Source organism: Orbicella faveolata, unplaced genomic scaffold (assembly GCF_042242905.1).
Source record: "Orbicella faveolata isolate gen_17 unplaced genomic scaffold, um_ofav_v1 contig_36, whole genome shotgun sequence".
NCBI lineage: Eukaryota > Metazoa > Cnidaria > Anthozoa > Scleractinia > Merulinidae > Orbicella > Orbicella faveolata.
In genome coordinates, this window is record NW_028301565.1 from 8,797,074 (window position 1) to 8,813,857 (window position 16,784).

The window sequence follows — 16,784 nt, forward strand, 5'->3', positions numbered from 1 at the left end:
TCCAAAATGATAATAGCTGAGTTTTCATCACTTTCCTTTAAATTTAGTGATAAATACAGGTCTAGAGTGTTACCTGTTTTGCCAGGAAGAACTCAGCTTGTCTGTTTGACACAGAACCTTGCAGGAATGGTTTTCTGAAATGGGCCAGACAACATTTTCCTTAGTAAGCCACAACCAGCATCATATGCATGCAATGAGAAAACAAATGTACTGTAGTTATACCCTATGATGCTTATTAATATTAAATAACAACTACACTTAAAAGTGTTTGACAGGCTAGAGTAAAAGGAATTATCTGCATGCATTACATTGTAACGTTAATCCTTATATATTAAATATTTGGAGTGTGAAGATGTTTACCCTGTCCTTGACATGTCATTCTTATTTCCCTCGTCTTCATTCTCCACACTTTGCATGGTGACATCCAAGCTAGTTTCCATTTCTTCTTTGTTATTATCATTTTCACTGCTACCCAAATAAGTCTTCAGCATATCCACAAAGTGACTCACTTGACTGAAACTCATCTTATAAAATGATAAGGCCATCCGTCTTGTAAACAGACCTGGAAAACATGGCCAACTAATTTACAAAAAATATGTTCTTCTTGATTAACGAGCTAGAGAACTTCAAATTTCATGTTACACAGGATTCATCATTGAACTGGCTTTATATCCATATGAAAAAAAAATGTATCAAAAATATGAGAAAAACACTTCCTTCTCTTACTTGATCATACACTTTCCTTAATAGGTCCTTTGCATAAATGGCATCTAAATTTGAATAACAATAGTTTATACATCCTTAGCCTCATACTCATGTTTCAAGACAAAGGATTTTTTTACATGAATGTGAGGCTAAGGGTGTATAAGCATTGTTATTCAAATATAGGCGCCATTTATGCAAAAGGGTCTATACCTTTCAGTGAGGAAGGTGGGGGTGTTTATTTCAAAGTGGAGTTTAAGAGAACTGCTCAGTGAATGTATAGCTCAGAGTACTGGTATCTGATTCTTTTTATTCAGTCAAACAATACTGACTGTGTACACACCAGGATTTTTTGGGGTCATGTGTACCAAAGGCATCCATGGTTGAGTGTCAATAAATAGCCTCAATCAATACCTTCAATCAACCCTCAACCAACACTAGACTGATACTTTATCAACACCGCAGATGACACTCAATCAGCACTTGATCCACATCTCGGACGTGACAATAATTTTTGCAGACATGCCATTGAGTGTTGATCAATATGTATGAGTTGGTCGGCACTTGGTTGACTATTGACCGACTGTCAATTAAGTGTCAATCAAGATGGTGATCGTGTGTCAACTGAGTGTTGGCTGAATATTGATCGAGATGTAAATCAAGTGTCAATCAAGATGATGATCAAGTGTCCATCAAGGGTCGATTGAGGGTATTGAATTGGACACTCAACTACAGATGCCTTTAGTACACATGATCTATTTTTTTAGCCATGAGTTAAAAATCAGGTGTCTGAGAAACATTTCTCCTTAGAACATTTCATAAAAATGTTACACATTATAGGTCCATTTTTCTATGACTTTGTCCCAAGTATGGGTCTGCAGGATGTAATATATCAAACACAAGAGACAGTGTTTCATCAGGATATCCAAACACCGAGAAGAGAGTTGAAAATACGACGCCTAACAGAGTATTTTTGACGAAAATCGAGGTGTTTGGATAGCCAATGAAACACCGTCTCGAGTGTTTGATATATCTTCTCAATCAAAACAAAAACTAAAGAGTAAACAGAGAAGTAAAATCATCAAAACCTATGCTATTTAAGACCGGGTATCCAAACCTCCTTCACGGTTGTGATTTTCTTTGTTTTAACTTGATGAATTATTAATGAGTTTGAGAAGTTAAAGGTAATATATGGCAAGTTTTAAGCAATTGAATCAATATTGAAAACTCTAGGCTCATTAATGACAACAACAGGAGCCACTTAACATGAACTATAACCTCATTTTTTACAATACCACACTAAAATCTTGTTGACATTAAGACAAGACTCAGTCAAACATAAACTACTGAATTATTAATCTTGTCAAAATTGCTGTACACAACAAAGTTCCTATAACGTCATTCTGATTTTTTCAACTGAGAACCTACCAAACAAGCTTTTTTTGTGTAAAGCAGGTTCTTGTCCTATTAACAGGTTTTCTAGTGACTGAAATAATTCAGAAATCCCAGATACTCCATTCTCCACAAAGCTGTGTAAACTGCAACATAAAATAAATTTGATTAATAATAAAAGACAAGTATACCAGGCTTCACATAAAATGGTGGATATACTGAGTTGGATATTTCAGGGTCAAGACTTAAATACAGCATTATGGTACTGACTTTTGACCAGAAATTTGGAATTTGCAGCATCATCCAAAATTCTAAAGTCAATTCGAAAGGGGTAAAATTCCAAACTTACCACAAGTTGAGCCCTTTTCTGACCCTTCTGTATTTGCTCTGTTTCTATATCTCAGCTGATATGGCAAAACCTGGCATGGCATGCAAGGTCCATTAAGCTTGAATAAATTTACTACAAGTTGGAAAATTGAATTACAGTAACATATAAAGTTAAAATCAAACCTTTTCACAAGCAGGTCATTCAAGTTATCATCCACAGTGTTAAGCTGCCTGCAAAGCTCTGTTAATTCTAAATCTGGGGTCTAAAAGAAGATATTGCAGAATTGTCCATAAGTAAAGCCTCTAACTACCACAGACCTTCTGATGTAAGGAGAAAGATATTTCATCTGGGGACAGTAAGGGAAAATTTTAAGAAGACCAAATTAAAATTAGATTTATTCCCCCAAATGTTTATATTCTTGATTTGTTTAGAATAAAACTTGAAACAAACTTATCAATTACTTCCAACCCTCAAACCCTAGAATTCATGGTCAGTCAGCAGTCCCTGGAGTGGAGGAGGGTAATCCCTTATATGGGCTTATGGAGACATGCCAATGGATGGGGTATGCTTTTTGAACGTTTTAGTCTGGAACAGGGTCAGTAAAAAATAGTGTTCACTTGTCTGGAACAGGGTATCATTTTCCCACAAATCAATACATGTCTTGCTTAGACATCAGAAACAAAACGTCTTTTGTATCAATGAATAAAATGAAATTACTAAATACTTGTTAAAAGCTTTCGGTTCAACAAACCGTAGATCTATGTTCAATAAAAACAATATAATTTTTACCTATGGAAATAATCTAGAATAGGCATTTAGCCTGGAACAGGGTCACAAAATTAGGATTTCTTGGTCTTGTGTAGGGTAAGGGTGTTTAGCAACAGCCACTTAAGCGCATCCCATACTACCAAAATAACCTCTCCACAACAGCCAGTTAATCAACAACTGGTGTGTACAAAACGCCATGTTTAATATATTGTAAAAGGTCATGAAACTTGATTCATACCATGTATCATTGGTCTCTGTTGCTGTCTGGTTTCTGTTTTATATACACAGTTCAACCCCTCTTAAACGGCCACTGTGGGGGAAATGGGTAGTGGCTGCTTAAAGGGGGCTGGCCGCTTAAAAGAGGTAAAAACAATAGAAAAGCCTTCATTGGGACTTCGATTACTGACCACCTAATAGAGGTGGCCACATAATAGGGTTTGACTGTATTTTAATTTTCTTAGGTATTTCTATGATACAATACGCATTTTTTTAAAAACAAAATATTGCAACCCCCACCCCCTCTCCAAATAAACAGGTACCATAATACACCCCTACCTCTTCCGTAACGGACACCTCTCCACAGCGGCCACTTTACTCTGTCCCCGAGGTGGCCAATGTGGAGAGGTTCGACTGTATCAGTACAAGCTATGCTTTAAGCAGAGCGTATTACTAAGCAAACAGTTTTACAACAATAAAAGCACAGTTTTTCAAATGCTTTATAGCCTTAGATGTATGGAAAAAAGCTTGCTCAAAATACGAAAAGTATGAGCTTTCTTCCATTCATAACCACGTAACTTGACTTTACTTCTCGACTGTACCTCAAAGAATTCCAACAAAAGCAAAGATAATTTTTGTCTGCATCTTTTGATACAATCTGTAAATTCTTCATGCTCGTCATCCGTGGAGCTCAGGTACTTGATAAGGATCAAGAGAGACACTTTGTGAGGTGAAATCCAATCTTTGTGCGACTTTGTCGCCATTTTGAAAATTTTCATGTTCAAAGATTAGCGCCAACCTCTATCCCGTGGAGCAACTCTTGTCTATAGGGAGGGGGTACTGTGGTCACGCTAGCACCAAAGCTGGAGATAGATAACAAAAGTATTTCGTGAAAAGCGACAGGTCTTACAGATTTGAATAATAATATTAGTCGGGGAAATTACATGTGAAACTATCATTCAACATTTTTATCATAGTGAATTCCATTTAAAACTTACATCCCCCTCCGCTCCCCCTGAGTAAGGGTGACTAACCAGAAGTCCTGGCGCGGAGCGTTCAAAACGACAGTGAAAATGGCGGCGGAATCGTGGAAGAGAGTTGGTACATGACAACAAGCACAAGTTTGTGGCTTTGCCCTTCGACGTGAAACGTTTTACATATAATGATTTTTACGCTCAAGGAAGTCATCAAATGGTTAGGACTATCGATCTTCGAACTATGGATTCACATTGTGACAATTTTTGTGTTTTCAGTGTTGGTAGCCGTGAAACTGGAAGGCGGAACAATGTCATGGTGGACAGTATTTATTCCCTTGTTTGCGTGCGACGGATGTGTGGCTTACTTTTCGGCCATTGTATTCATAAGACTCTATCTGGTAGGCGACAGGCGTTTAGCGGCTATGAGAACGTTATGGAGCGCTTGTGTGGTGGCGTTGTTGCTAACTTATAAGATTCTTCTCTGCCAGCGTTTGGAAGGCATTCGAGACATAGACTATGCTGTCATACACGTACCATTGTTCATTCTCTTAAAAATGCTCGCAGTTCGGGCATGTCAAGTCGACTATTGATGTTACTAACCTGGTGAGACGAAATCTCAGAATTGCATGATTTGGGAGCTGCATTGGGTTACCTGGTCAGATCACGTGACCAATTGAGGAAGAACTGACACATCTGGCAGCCATTGTCGTTAAAAAATTAAACCATTAGATACTTTCCATGTATGAAAGCTCAACTAAGACTATAAGCAATTAGCAATCCTGGCTTGTTATTTGAAATATTTTAATAGAAAACCATGTTTGTCTTAGAGAGAAAATAACTTGGTAATATTGATGCATGGCTTGAGTCAGAAATGTCAGTTATGAGTAGTTTTGATGTAGAGTGATGAAAATATGTACATTTGCCAGATAGAATTTAACTTTAAGTCAGAAGAATTTTCAATACCGAAAGAGTAACGTTCAATACAATTTGTGAATATTCCATACTGAAAGAATTTAATTTTGCTAAAATATCATATTAAAGTAGTCCACAGTTTTAATTTGTAAGCAGACTTATATAATATAACATACATTTGGTACAATTTTATAAATGGCGCAATATCAATGTTTCCTTTCTCTTTTGTGTATGGTAATGTATGATAATGAGTAGAAAACAAAGAAAACAAAGAAAACAAAGAAAACGTTCAAATTGAAACAATGTTAATATTGCACCACAACATATACAGCCCAGTGTCATCTGTACATTACAACCTCTTAAGCTAATGTAACTGAGCATTATGACTATGTCATGTCATGCTTGTTTGTCATTGACGTAATGGAGACCTTCATGCTGGTAATAAACAATTTGAAGTCCTCTTGGCATGTTCTTGTTGCAAAGCAGAGGAATTCACTTAATTTTACTTTCCACAGGTTACTATGGGGCACATTTCTTGGAATTATTACTATATTGAGAACAATTGCTGATTGAATGTCACAGACTCTGGAATAGAGGATGTTTCTACTTGAGGAAACAGACTAGGAACTTTTAGGGGGGTCTGCATGTCCATCATTTGAATTTCAGATTGTTTCATGTCGCAATTTCTGAATGTCATTGCATTGCAAATGTAGTCTGTAAGCAGGCTCACTTTTGAGTCACATGTGCGAGCGGCAAAGAGCCAGGCTCACAAGCAAGGTGATTTGATGAGAGGAGTCTGGTGGAGAGGTGCCACTCACATGTGTGTTCTTCAAACGTGAGACTCCTTGCAGGCTATTGCAAATAGGAATTTAACATAATTCATTTCATTTCTTGTCAACTTATCACCCTGCATGTTTGTTTTAAGAGCTTATCGCATGTTAGAATATTGCCTAACAGGGCCTCACAGATGCTTTCTGCTGCACCTCAGTGTTTATGACATGTACAGGCAGGAGGTGTTTAGGATTAGCCTTGTATAGAGTGTAGCTCAGTATGCTGTCAAATCTCTTGACCTGACTGGTGTATGTCCGCCAGGATTCACTGTGGTACCATAGAAAAAAATAACTAATGTGCAAGTTTGCAGTCTTCTCCACAGGCATGGCAGACAAAGTTGGTGGGTGAATTGATGGGCTGAGGTTGCTGTCACTGCTTCCAGGCTGGTCCCTGCTTCCAGCATTTAGGGACTGAAAAGTGGATAATGGTAATCTTCTCCAGCTTAGACCAAATTGGCCTGAATGAGAGTGGTGCTTTGAGAACAGTCAATGTTCAAATGAGATGAATAGGGGGATTTTGAGCAGAGAGAGAGTGGGCTGTTGCCCCATTAGGTTTACGTTTTTGTTTTTCCCATGCTTAAGGTACAAGGTTGAGCACTTGCTGCAACTGCTCCAGTCCTGGAATTTCTGGATCTAATATAGTCTGGAATAACAAAAACCTTGGCAATCACGCATTAATCTATTCATTCTCTGCTACCTTGTTACCCCTCCCTCTCCTCCCCCCACCCCCTTCCCGTCACGTCCTTCAGCTTAGGCGTTTACTTAGGAGGGTAGAAAAAGCCAGCCTCTGTGTATCGATGTACCCATTAATGTTTCCTTTTGCGGAAAGTTGGGAAGTTGTCATAATGAATTAAAGGAACTCTAGATAGACCACATAACCAATGCCATAGTCTACTCATCAACAGAGTCTTAACCCTTGATTCATCCAGGGCAGATGCTTTTGGGGGCACATTCTTCCGCTAGTATAAACCAGCTAATATGTACCACTCTGTCCAACCAACCCACAAGGAAAGCCGCGAAGACCAGCAGTGCATTGATTTCATGCCTGGCCTAATAGCCTGCGTAGTAAGCGTTCCTGTCTTCAGTTTTTCGCCTCTCCCGCCTCAAATCCGACAATGCTTGCTACACAGGCCGATTAACTTTCAGAAAATATTTGACGGTAATCTAATGATCGAAACGTTAAGGGTACAAAATCGCACAGGCGATTAATTTACTTTTACCAACTTTTAATTTGATAAATAACTTTATCACGTATCCGTTTTGGGGGTCGTCACGCGCACTCAACAGTTCCCCTGTGGTTTGCACGTGACGATGCGAGGGTACTAAGCAAGACCAAGAGGCCGCAATAGCGTCTTGATCAGTTCTCTTTAATAAGAACTAGATCGAGCTTCAAGTATTTACAGACAAAAGAATTCCTGACCCACCTGACCAGACGGACGTTTAACCACAAAATGTACACCTTGACACGTTTGAGTAATAACTTGAGCTCTCTAGTAATGTTTTCACGTACTTCCACTTTCGCAGGAGTTCCCCATCATCCATTAAACGGCATAATCAAGATTTCTTCAATTTTGAAAATTTTAACCACTCGGCGTCCTAAAGTTATTTTCACCAGCCAGCAGATCAGGAGGTTTTGTGAGATTTTGTGGGGAGGAGCATGTTCCGTGCGCGCCTTTCGCCCCAATCACTTCCCACTTGAAAGTAAGTCTCGGCCCGCTGAGCGTGACCAGAAAAACAAACTGCTCTATGGTATGCAACAGTAGTATGGAGTCTGGGTGGGTATCACCACCAGATCCGTGGACAAGACGGAGGGCGGGTTACACGGTATCGGATGGATTTTGACTTCCTTGACATGCTCGAGAAAGTTACATTCTCAGTTGGGACCTCTCAGTCTGAGAAGGGGCACAAATTCTAGCTAGTTCTGGTCATAAATAAAATTGAAATAATATCCCTGTAAGAAGCACATATTGCACTGTTGCGTTTACTTTCAGTTTTTCTTCATGCTTTTTATTTGCAGTGAGATTGAAGAAATGGTTAATCAGCAAGGCAAGCAGGTAACTGAATCAGCAGCTTTGTTATTGTCTGTCGAGGCTACTGGTTTAGCTGGCCACATGTAATCTAATTGGCAGTAAACCATCTCTCTTCCGCATAAGCTTTTTCCCGTCCAGCCTTGATATGAACACTGACAGTATAGAGGGGAGAGAGGCAATGATAACGTCCGGTGCTGTTTATGCCATTTCAACTTTACTGAAAATGACTGTATATCAAGAAGGAAGAATCCAACAAGATAGCCCTACTTCGCATGCTATAATCTGACAGCTTGAAAGCCTATTAAAAGCAGAAATTCGTTAAACAGTTAAAATCGGTTCCAAAAAGTTTGGGAAAACTCTATGAAACAACCGTCCAGGGCAACGTGTCCAATTTAGAAATAGGTCGTTTCCACAGCCCTCTCTCCCTTTGTCAAAACAGGCGGCCGCGGCTCTGTTTGCCATGAAAATTTTTCTGTTCTCTCTCACAGGATCTTCTTGAGTTCTAACAAGGAACAAGGAACGTTTGTTTCTTTGGATTTTAATAAAGAGCGATTGGTGTATTTTCTAGAACACCTCAGCTCAAATGTTATCCAATTTTAGCAATTTACGTCGCACGTGACAGAAATCACGCTGTACCTGGTTATGAGAATTGTAAACGTGAAAGCCTATATATCAAATTACATATTGTTCCCGATTCACTACATTCACTTTCATTGCCTTGGACAAAAAAATCCCTCGAATTTGTACAACTCTGATAACTGCACGGACGAAGATCTGCGTCACGTATTTCTTGTTTGTTTGTGTATAATTGGACAATAGGTGAGAAATGGCATTGTGTTTGTAAACCAATAGCAAATCAGTGACGATAGCGTTCCAGTTGAGTTCTTTCACGTGGTACAAGAAAGAAGTGCACGGTGGTCGATCGTTCTGCAGTCGTTCGGACGTTTGGGATGGTGCTTGTCTTAGTGCTGGGGAGATTTCACATGCAGAAAACACTTTCTGATAGAGGCTTTCACCGTTCTGTTGAAGAGCCAGCTGTCACGGCGAGCGCGAACAGTCAACACGTGCGATATTACTGATATCGACATGAAATCAGCACAAATGAAGGCAAGTGTTCTTTCGGTTGTTTGATTCTCTCCGCAGTTTTATTCCGCGTCTCGACCAGCCAGACTAAAATACACAAAACAGGACAACTTGTGAAAGCTAGAGACGATTTGTCGAGTGACACGCGCGGTCTCAACCGGGTTATAGCACTGACCACCGAACGTCGAACGAGTCACAAAAATTCTGAAAAATTTCACCAAATATAAGCTTAAGCTCAAGACACAACTTTATTACCTGTGCAGTTTATGACAAGCGTTTCCGTGACAGACTAACCACCAAGTTGATAGCTTGACCGATCTGTAAGCCGAGTAAGTAAAAAAATGTAAGAATTTAAGCTTAGTTTTTCCTCTGATCGAAAAATCTCTAAAGTGTGCTAACTCAGTCGTCTTGGGTTTTGTTTAGAGTTTTCGATCTCTTGGCTGGGCCTAGGAAAATTAAAATAGGGCTTTTCGTAAAAACGTGGCACCTTTTACTGTAGTTAATGATATTATTTTCCGATAAATGTTTTATCAATGGCTTACCAAGCTCAGAAGTGAATCGAAATCATTCCGAATTTTTACCTGAAGAAAGCAATAATATTGCGAAATCATCTTTAACTTGGTTACCGTGTCTTTCAACGACAGTTCTTTTAATTCATTGACTGCTTTTTTTCCTGTTAGGACGCCGATGAAGTGGGAAGGATTAAAAACTTAACGGTTGCTGGAAGGTTGACGTTCGAAAATAATCTCCATCTTCGAACAGTCTTCGAAGCCCTGAACGAGCAACGAAAGAGCGCGCGCTTTTGTGATGCAATTTTAAAAGCAGGCGACAGAGAGATCAGAGGACACCGCGCTATTCTGGCCGCGGCAATACCAAAGATTTTAGAAAATCAGATGAGCAGAGAAGAATCCGAGTTTACAGTTGATCTGGAAGGTTTGAATCCAAATGCTGTTGAAGAGTTGGTGGAATTCGCCTACACAGGCAAAATCAACGTGCCTGCAGATCGAGTCTTGAATGTCTTCCATGTCGCCAAAAGTCTTGGAATGAGAGAAGTCCAAGATTTGTCGGAGCAGTTTATCCGGGAGAAAGTTCTTCCCTTAGATTGGATGGCTGTTAGAGCCTTTGCGGAGAGAAACGACTGTCCCACTTTGATGTCTGCGGTGGACGAGTTCATTGAACAGAACGTCGAGGAAATCTACCACAAGAAAGACTTCTTTCAATTGCCGCGGCTTCAGATCGAACTCGCCACCACAAACGAAAGACAGAAAGAAACCATCGATTCCGAAAAGCTTTGCAAAGTAGCTATAAACTGGGCGCATAAGCAACTAGAGGTGAGAAAAGTATTTTCAGTTTACTTCGACTTCCTTTCACCTGCAAGCTTCTGACAGCTAGTTAATGTGCGTCGATAGCTAAGCGTGTACTGTTTGTTTATCTTATAACTTCCCCCGCTAAGCTGTTCAGTTTTAGCAAGAACTAGCTTTTAGCATATCTAAAACAGTTGACAGTACCTTGAACCCAAATTCTACCAAAATTTCCTCTCTCCGATGCGCGAAAAATATAAACATTGTAGGCTTAAATTTCCGCGGGAAATCAATTTTTAGCGCGAAATATTGTAATTGATCCCTCGGAGGAATGTGCATGTTTCGAAAGGTCTTTTTGGGAGCTTTTTGCCATTTCACGATTTTCCAATGCCTTTCATTCGCTTGTGGTAACTAATTTGCGAGTGTAAACTTAGTTGTGGAAATGTGACCCAGACGTAGACAGAAAATTAGAGCACCTATTGTGTCATGCACGACAAAGGAACTGGAAATGCATGTGTTTATATTAGCTGGCCCCTCACTGATGTACATGTAGATGTGCATATTTCGAGATAAACAACAGGACTGGGTTCTTAACTTGGTGGAGGCAAACAGTTTTTTCAAGGATTTAGTTGTCCCCTGCATTTTGTATTATCGTTTATTACGTGTAGACTGCATCTTGAGCCTTTCATCCTAGCTATTTTGCATCACAATAGCCCTTTCGGTTTTCGAACGTTGATTTAGTTTCCTCTTCTTTAGCATGCGTTAAAGTTTTTTGTCTGCCCTTCCATCAATGTCATCATTTAAGTTTTTGTGGCTTATTTTTGTAATACTTTTTATTAATTTTAATGACTTCAACTTATTGCATTGCCCGCTTATCAAATAGTGTCCAGCTTTAAATTATTCATGAAGTCTCGCTTATTTGTTTTGAAAATTTTCTTCAAAGGAGCTATGAATTTTGTACGATTAATTAAGGTTGCACCACCCTTCATCAAAACTGAATCATTAAGAGCCTCATCAGAAGACTTTGAAAATTTGCTCAGGAAATATTGTTTACCAAAGTAATTTAGGAAGTATGCGAGTGATTTATGTAATTGTTAATTTGGTGGCACAATTATTGCCTGATGCTCCTTTCAAAATTAAATGTTTTGAGCTAACTGTTGTCAGTTACTTTAGCTACGCCTGATAACTTAGCATTTTGAACTAAAGTGCTCTAATAATGTACTCATCTGGCATGTCATAAGTGGAGATTGCTTCTATTTCAGCAGGGTATTAGATTAACTCAGTTCACTGGTAAATTTAGTTACCTTTGGTAAATAACATTTATTGCGGCAGGTATATTTTGCAAGTTGGAGGTTGAAATTTAATTATAACTGGAAAACCGCTGGCACTAAATATAATTAATAACCTATATACTTGTCAGAGGTTTTACATAAAGTAGTTTGCATCTTTCACACAGTGAAAACACGATCGATCCACTATAAGTACTTATCGATCTACACGCAGATCGCATGAGACCAGTGAAATCTCTTCAAAGCCATCTGGATGGCCGCTCCACAGATGTTTCCATCAATTCCAGATTTGGCTCGGGTCTTCCCTCAACAAAAGAAGATTGCCATCACAAATGAAGCAAATGAATAAAGAAACGAAATAATATAAGTCTTAAGATTTTAACCGACGGAATATACTAGCACAAGCTCAGTGTGCTTTCATTTCGGTACTCTCAGGAACGAAACCAAATTCAGCAGATATTTCAGATTATATTTCAGATGTTTCTTCAAAAACGATAATTCATTGCAGGGTTAAAATAATAGGAATGTACTCTCCTCCCATTGCTTTGGCCGGTTTGGCACTTAAGTGGAAGCCACCTTACGGAGCGATTGTAAACAGTGTTATGTAACAGTCACAGTAAGTCTACCACCTGTACGTTTCTTTTAAGTGCCAGCTGTTTTCCAGTTATAATTAAATTTCAACCTGCAACCTGCAACCTGCAAAATATACCTGCTGTATTTATTGGAAAATTGGAGTACAAGAGAGCAAAAACTCAGCTTTGATTTTCTTGTGTTGCAATATTGGACCTTCAGCAAAATCTGCTTTTTTAGCACAATCCCCTCACTGTGTTTTTGTCTGGCAGTGAATTTTTCAAGGGGCATCCAGGCAAATTTTAGAGGGCATGGTATTTTGATCGATGTAGAAAGATTTACGTATTTGGAGGTGTTTGATTGTTGTTTCATCTACCTGTACATTGACGAATTGCTCAGGAAGTTTCTCTTTTGACAGAATAGTAAACTAATCCAAACAACAAAGCTATTATATCCCTTATCGCTGTGGTTTATCATCTATTTTTATGTTTAACAGGCTGGAAGTATTAATTTAAGAGGATTGCTGGAGAAGACCCACATTGTGTTCCTGACTGCAGATGATGAAATGAAAGAGTGTACCATAGAGGATCTGGACTCTGGTGATGAGAAGTCCAAGCTAATTACAACAGAAGCTCAGCGTGAATACATTCGGTACACCTCGCTTGAACAGTTATCCAAACCAGAGACAAACAGCAGCGAGGATGAAGAGGAGTTGATTGTACTGATTGAAAACAATAACAACAAGAGGAAAAATTCGTGGATGAGTGAGAAAGATTTCCAGCTGATTGGTGCTGTTCAAACCAGTGAAAATGGCTGTGTAGGTGTGGTGACTATCAGAGGGATGTTGGTGGCAATATCCATTCACACTCAAGCTCACACATGCACCAATAACTCAGACTCTGGGGATTCATGTCCTGGAGAGGAGTGGGTACTTGTAGCTCCGATGAGTAGAGGTGTGTAGTAATATGTAATAATAGACCTTTCCCTGCAATCCACTTCAGTGTGTACCAATAATAGTAGCAGAGCAAGGTTGGGGTGGACCTTTTCATACATTTGACTGTGTATTTTTGTCCACCTTGTCCTCAACTCAGCACCGATGTTTGTTGCAATGTACAAAGAAGTCTATTTAGTTGAGGGTTTTAATAAGTGGTTTCACCATCTGCTATTGATTTTGTTTGGATTGAAATTTTAACATCAGTTCTAGAAATTTCAGTCCCAGTATTAACATCAATGATCCATTGCCCCAAAATGTCTGTTGTAGTCTCCAGACTCACTAGTCCTCAAAACATGCCAGTGCTTTGCTGTAAAACATGGCCAGTGCACAGAAGCTGTCTAGTTGAAACATCCAAGAAGTCAACACTAATCAGTTCTTTTTTATAATTCTGTTATCATCAGGTCGTTGTGGTGTCGGAGCAGTTGAGCTTGATGGAAAGCTGTATGCAATAGGTGGCTATGATAGGGGTGACTGTCTGAACACAGTGGAGCAGTATGATTCTCAGTTGAATGAATGGATGCCTGTCACAAGCATGAACTCTCACAGAGGACGACTAGAGTCTGAAGTAGTCAATGGCAAGATATTTGCCATTGGTGGCTCCAATGGACATACAGAACTCAATACAGTGGAAACCTATGATGAGACTACAAACAGCTGGAGCTTTGCACCAGCCATGTTGCAGTGCCGCTGCAGTTTTGGAACAGGGGTGATTGATGGACACATCTATGCAGTTGGGGGCTACCAAGGACCCAGGAACCTTAAAAGTGTTGAAGTGTATAGTCCAGAGAAAGAAGAGTGGGCAAGGGTTGCACCCATGAACACTGAAAGGAACAACCTATGCGTGGAAGCTTTAAATGGCAAGCTTTATGCTGTCGGTGGTTACAACGGCTGGACCTGCTTCAACACTGTGGAGTGTTACAACCCTGAAGAAGATCGTTGGTATTTGATCCCACCAATGAAGACACATCGCCGTGGTGCTGGTGCTGCATCACTGCATGGTAAACTGTATGTGATTGGTGGCTCTGATGGCACTAATTTCCTGAACAGTGTGGAATGCTACGACCCTGATACCGATGAGTGGAAAGCTGTGGCTAGCATGAATACTCCACGCCATAATGTTGGGATAGTTGTCATTGGAGACTACATCTATGCTGTTGGTGGTTTTGGGGGATCTTCATTTTTGAAAAGCATTGAATACTATGATGCCAAGAGTGACAAATGGAACTGTTTTGTTAATTCATGACTGTCAAGCATTAAGAGCTTTCGCTTGAATTATGACATGCCAGAAAGAAAATGGTGACAGCATTTTTCCACTGTCGATAAGTAGAATTAATATTTATTAGTAAGATAATTTTACCTGATTTCGTATTTTGTGGCATATTTTAAAACACATAGTTGTACATATAGATTTGGTTTGACTTCAGATATGAACCAGTGACACTAAACATTAGAGTTGTGGATTTACATAGTCACATCCCATTTTGTGTGAGCATATTGACAAGTTCTCTTTAACACTATTCTGGTTTCTGTTGATTAGTGGTGCAGCTTGTGAATAATAACAGTGAGGGGAATACATTTTTAAGTTATTGAAATTCTTTTCACCTGTCCACAACTTACCTGTAACTAATGGTACTAGTAATAGTAATTTTACAATTTTCAATCCATGTGCATTTTTTATTACAGGAAGTTATAAAAAGAAATTGGAGCAAGGACAGTATGAAATGTGACTAAAAAAAATCCATTATTTTGTTGAATTTAAGTTTTCCATATTTTTTGTTAATTTTTATGTTCATGATGTCCGTGCAAGCTAACAGATTAGCTTTGTAATTAATTTTGCATTCCTACTTGTAATTTTGTGCTCTAATATTTTGATTTCTTAGTTTTAAGACCATACATAATCAGCAACATTTCTTTAATACAGTGATGCATGTACCTTGCTCATTGTTATGCTTATTTTATTGGATTTTTTTGTAAGTTATGTCTAAAATGAAACATCAGTAGAATAATGGTTCTTTGCTATGATACAACTCATTGTACTGAAAATAGCCATCACAATAGATTGTTGACATAGCAATGATGAATTTAAAAGGACAAAACCGCTTTTGAATTTCCTTTGGTTTACAAGCGGAAATTTCTGTCATCTCAAACAAATGTTTCCCAGATTGCAACCCCAGTATGACACAGGGCTGTCATTAATTAAGGGCCATAACCCTTGTACCTGTTATGGCCGAGTATGTTTGATGGACCCTTGATGTTTCAGGTGAACTCGCCTCTAGTCGACACTACATAAAGTAGCAAGTTTGTTACAGGTGTGAAGATCAAGTTTACAAGGTGAATCAAAACTTAATGACAGCCCTGTGACAAGCACCTTCCTCTGTAATAAACAGAAATCATGGAATGAGGGCTGTACTCCAGTGGAGCCACCACACCTGAATTTCCTCAGCTAGCTAAGAGATCTATCTCGTTAGTTCACATGCAATACTAGATTGCCCATTTTTTGATGCCCTGCATTGGTCTTATCCAAGTTCAGAAATTCTGTGTATAATTTCCAAGCATTTTCCATCAATTTTTATTGATTAGTTGATGTCAAACATTACCAAACATAGGGCTAAGCAAGGCTAAGTAATAGATTTAACTTCCCTCAAGTCCCTTAAACTTCCTACTGACTAGTATTTTAGTATAATAATTAAATAGAAATATGGCTATAATGACAACCTCGGTGATTTACAGGTTGAGTGAAACCAGAGACTTGTCAAATAAGTCATTTGCTGTTTGTGTAAAGGACAAAAAGTTCCAATAATTATTACAGTAACTCTCAGTTTGTATACTTTTTTACTAATTTATTGTTCCCCAAAGTTATTTAATTAGGTAGGCAAAAGCTTTTATAAGTTTGTTGCTATAAAGGGAGTGAGAGATATAAATTTTAAAAGACGTGTTCCAATCTTATTTGGACTTGTTTGAAAACAACCATGATCTGAGTGCTAAATTATTTCATCATTGAAGTTTATAAGAAGACAATTAAATTATTGAAGTGTGAATTGTGATTTGTTTGTGACATCACTGTACCCTTCTTTACTTACTGATGCTACAAAACAAAGTTCACAAGAAAATTAAATCCCCACGATCAACAAAAAAAGTATTTTCCCTCGGATCTGATAGTAATTTTTAGTCACCAACATTGTGAAAATTATAACCATGCCATCATCAAATACCTGTTGTCTCAGTTTGAAGTTCCCCTGGAAAATTAGTCATTGCTTGACTTTTTTAGGAAAATTAATGCCCCCACACTCCCTACCCCACCCCTTAGGGGTTTCATTAGGTGCTTGGTAACCAGGCAAATTGACTAGATGTGAGGGTGATTTTGCCCACATGGTTTGACTATCCAGAAGAAA

The 16,784-nt window shown here is 38.8% G+C and overlaps 2 protein-coding genes across 4 annotated transcripts in view; one reads left to right on the forward strand and one right to left on the reverse strand.

The window, feature by feature from the left end:
• LOC110064916 (anaphase-promoting complex subunit 5-like) overlaps nucleotides 1-8,847 on the reverse strand; it is a 22,671-nt gene extending 13,824 nt beyond the window's left edge. The window contains exons 1-6 of one of the 3 annotated variants that reach the window (XM_089275219.1): nucleotides 7,550-8,847; nucleotides 2,605-2,684; nucleotides 2,444-2,513; nucleotides 2,131-2,240; nucleotides 361-562; nucleotides 74-134 (exon numbers count right to left, since the gene is read on the reverse strand). In XM_089275219.1, coding sequence (XP_089131345.1) covers nucleotides 74-134; nucleotides 361-545 — 246 coding nt within the window. In that variant the 5' untranslated portion in view covers nucleotides 546-562; nucleotides 2,131-2,240; nucleotides 2,444-2,513; nucleotides 2,605-2,684; nucleotides 7,550-8,847. Of the gene's footprint in view, nucleotides 1-73; nucleotides 135-360; nucleotides 563-2,130; nucleotides 2,241-2,443; nucleotides 2,514-2,604; nucleotides 2,685-3,428; nucleotides 3,512-4,008; nucleotides 4,213-7,549 lie in introns of those variants that run through there. The other 2 variants (XM_020772021.2, XM_089275218.1) reach the window with 2 other exon arrangements.
• A 213-nt stretch (nucleotides 8,848-9,060) lies between these two features.
• Nucleotides 9,061-16,430, forward strand: LOC110064917 (influenza virus NS1A-binding protein homolog B-like). Its single transcript, XM_020772023.2, has 4 exons — nucleotides 9,061-9,262; nucleotides 9,919-10,569; nucleotides 12,895-13,351; nucleotides 13,794-16,430. The coding sequence occupies exons 1-4, from the start codon at nucleotides 9,242-9,244 to the stop codon at nucleotides 14,633-14,635; spliced, it is 1,971 nt and encodes a 656-aa protein (XP_020627682.1). The 5' UTR covers nucleotides 9,061-9,241; the 3' UTR covers nucleotides 14,636-16,430.
• Nucleotides 16,431-16,784: the final 354 nt, after the last annotated feature.

Excerpts from the sequence above, each read along its gene's own strand:
- LOC110064917 (XM_020772023.2), top strand. The coding sequence starts at position 9,242 with ATGAAATCAGCACAAATGAAG. Across the intron at positions 9,263-9,918 it reads TGAAATCAGCACAAATGAAG|GACGCCGATGAAGTGGGAAG; the intron begins GCAAGTGTTCTT and ends TTTTCCTGTTAG. Across the intron at positions 10,570-12,894 it reads GGGCGCATAAGCAACTAGAG|GCTGGAAGTATTAATTTAAG; the intron begins GTGAGAAAAGTA and ends TATGTTTAACAG.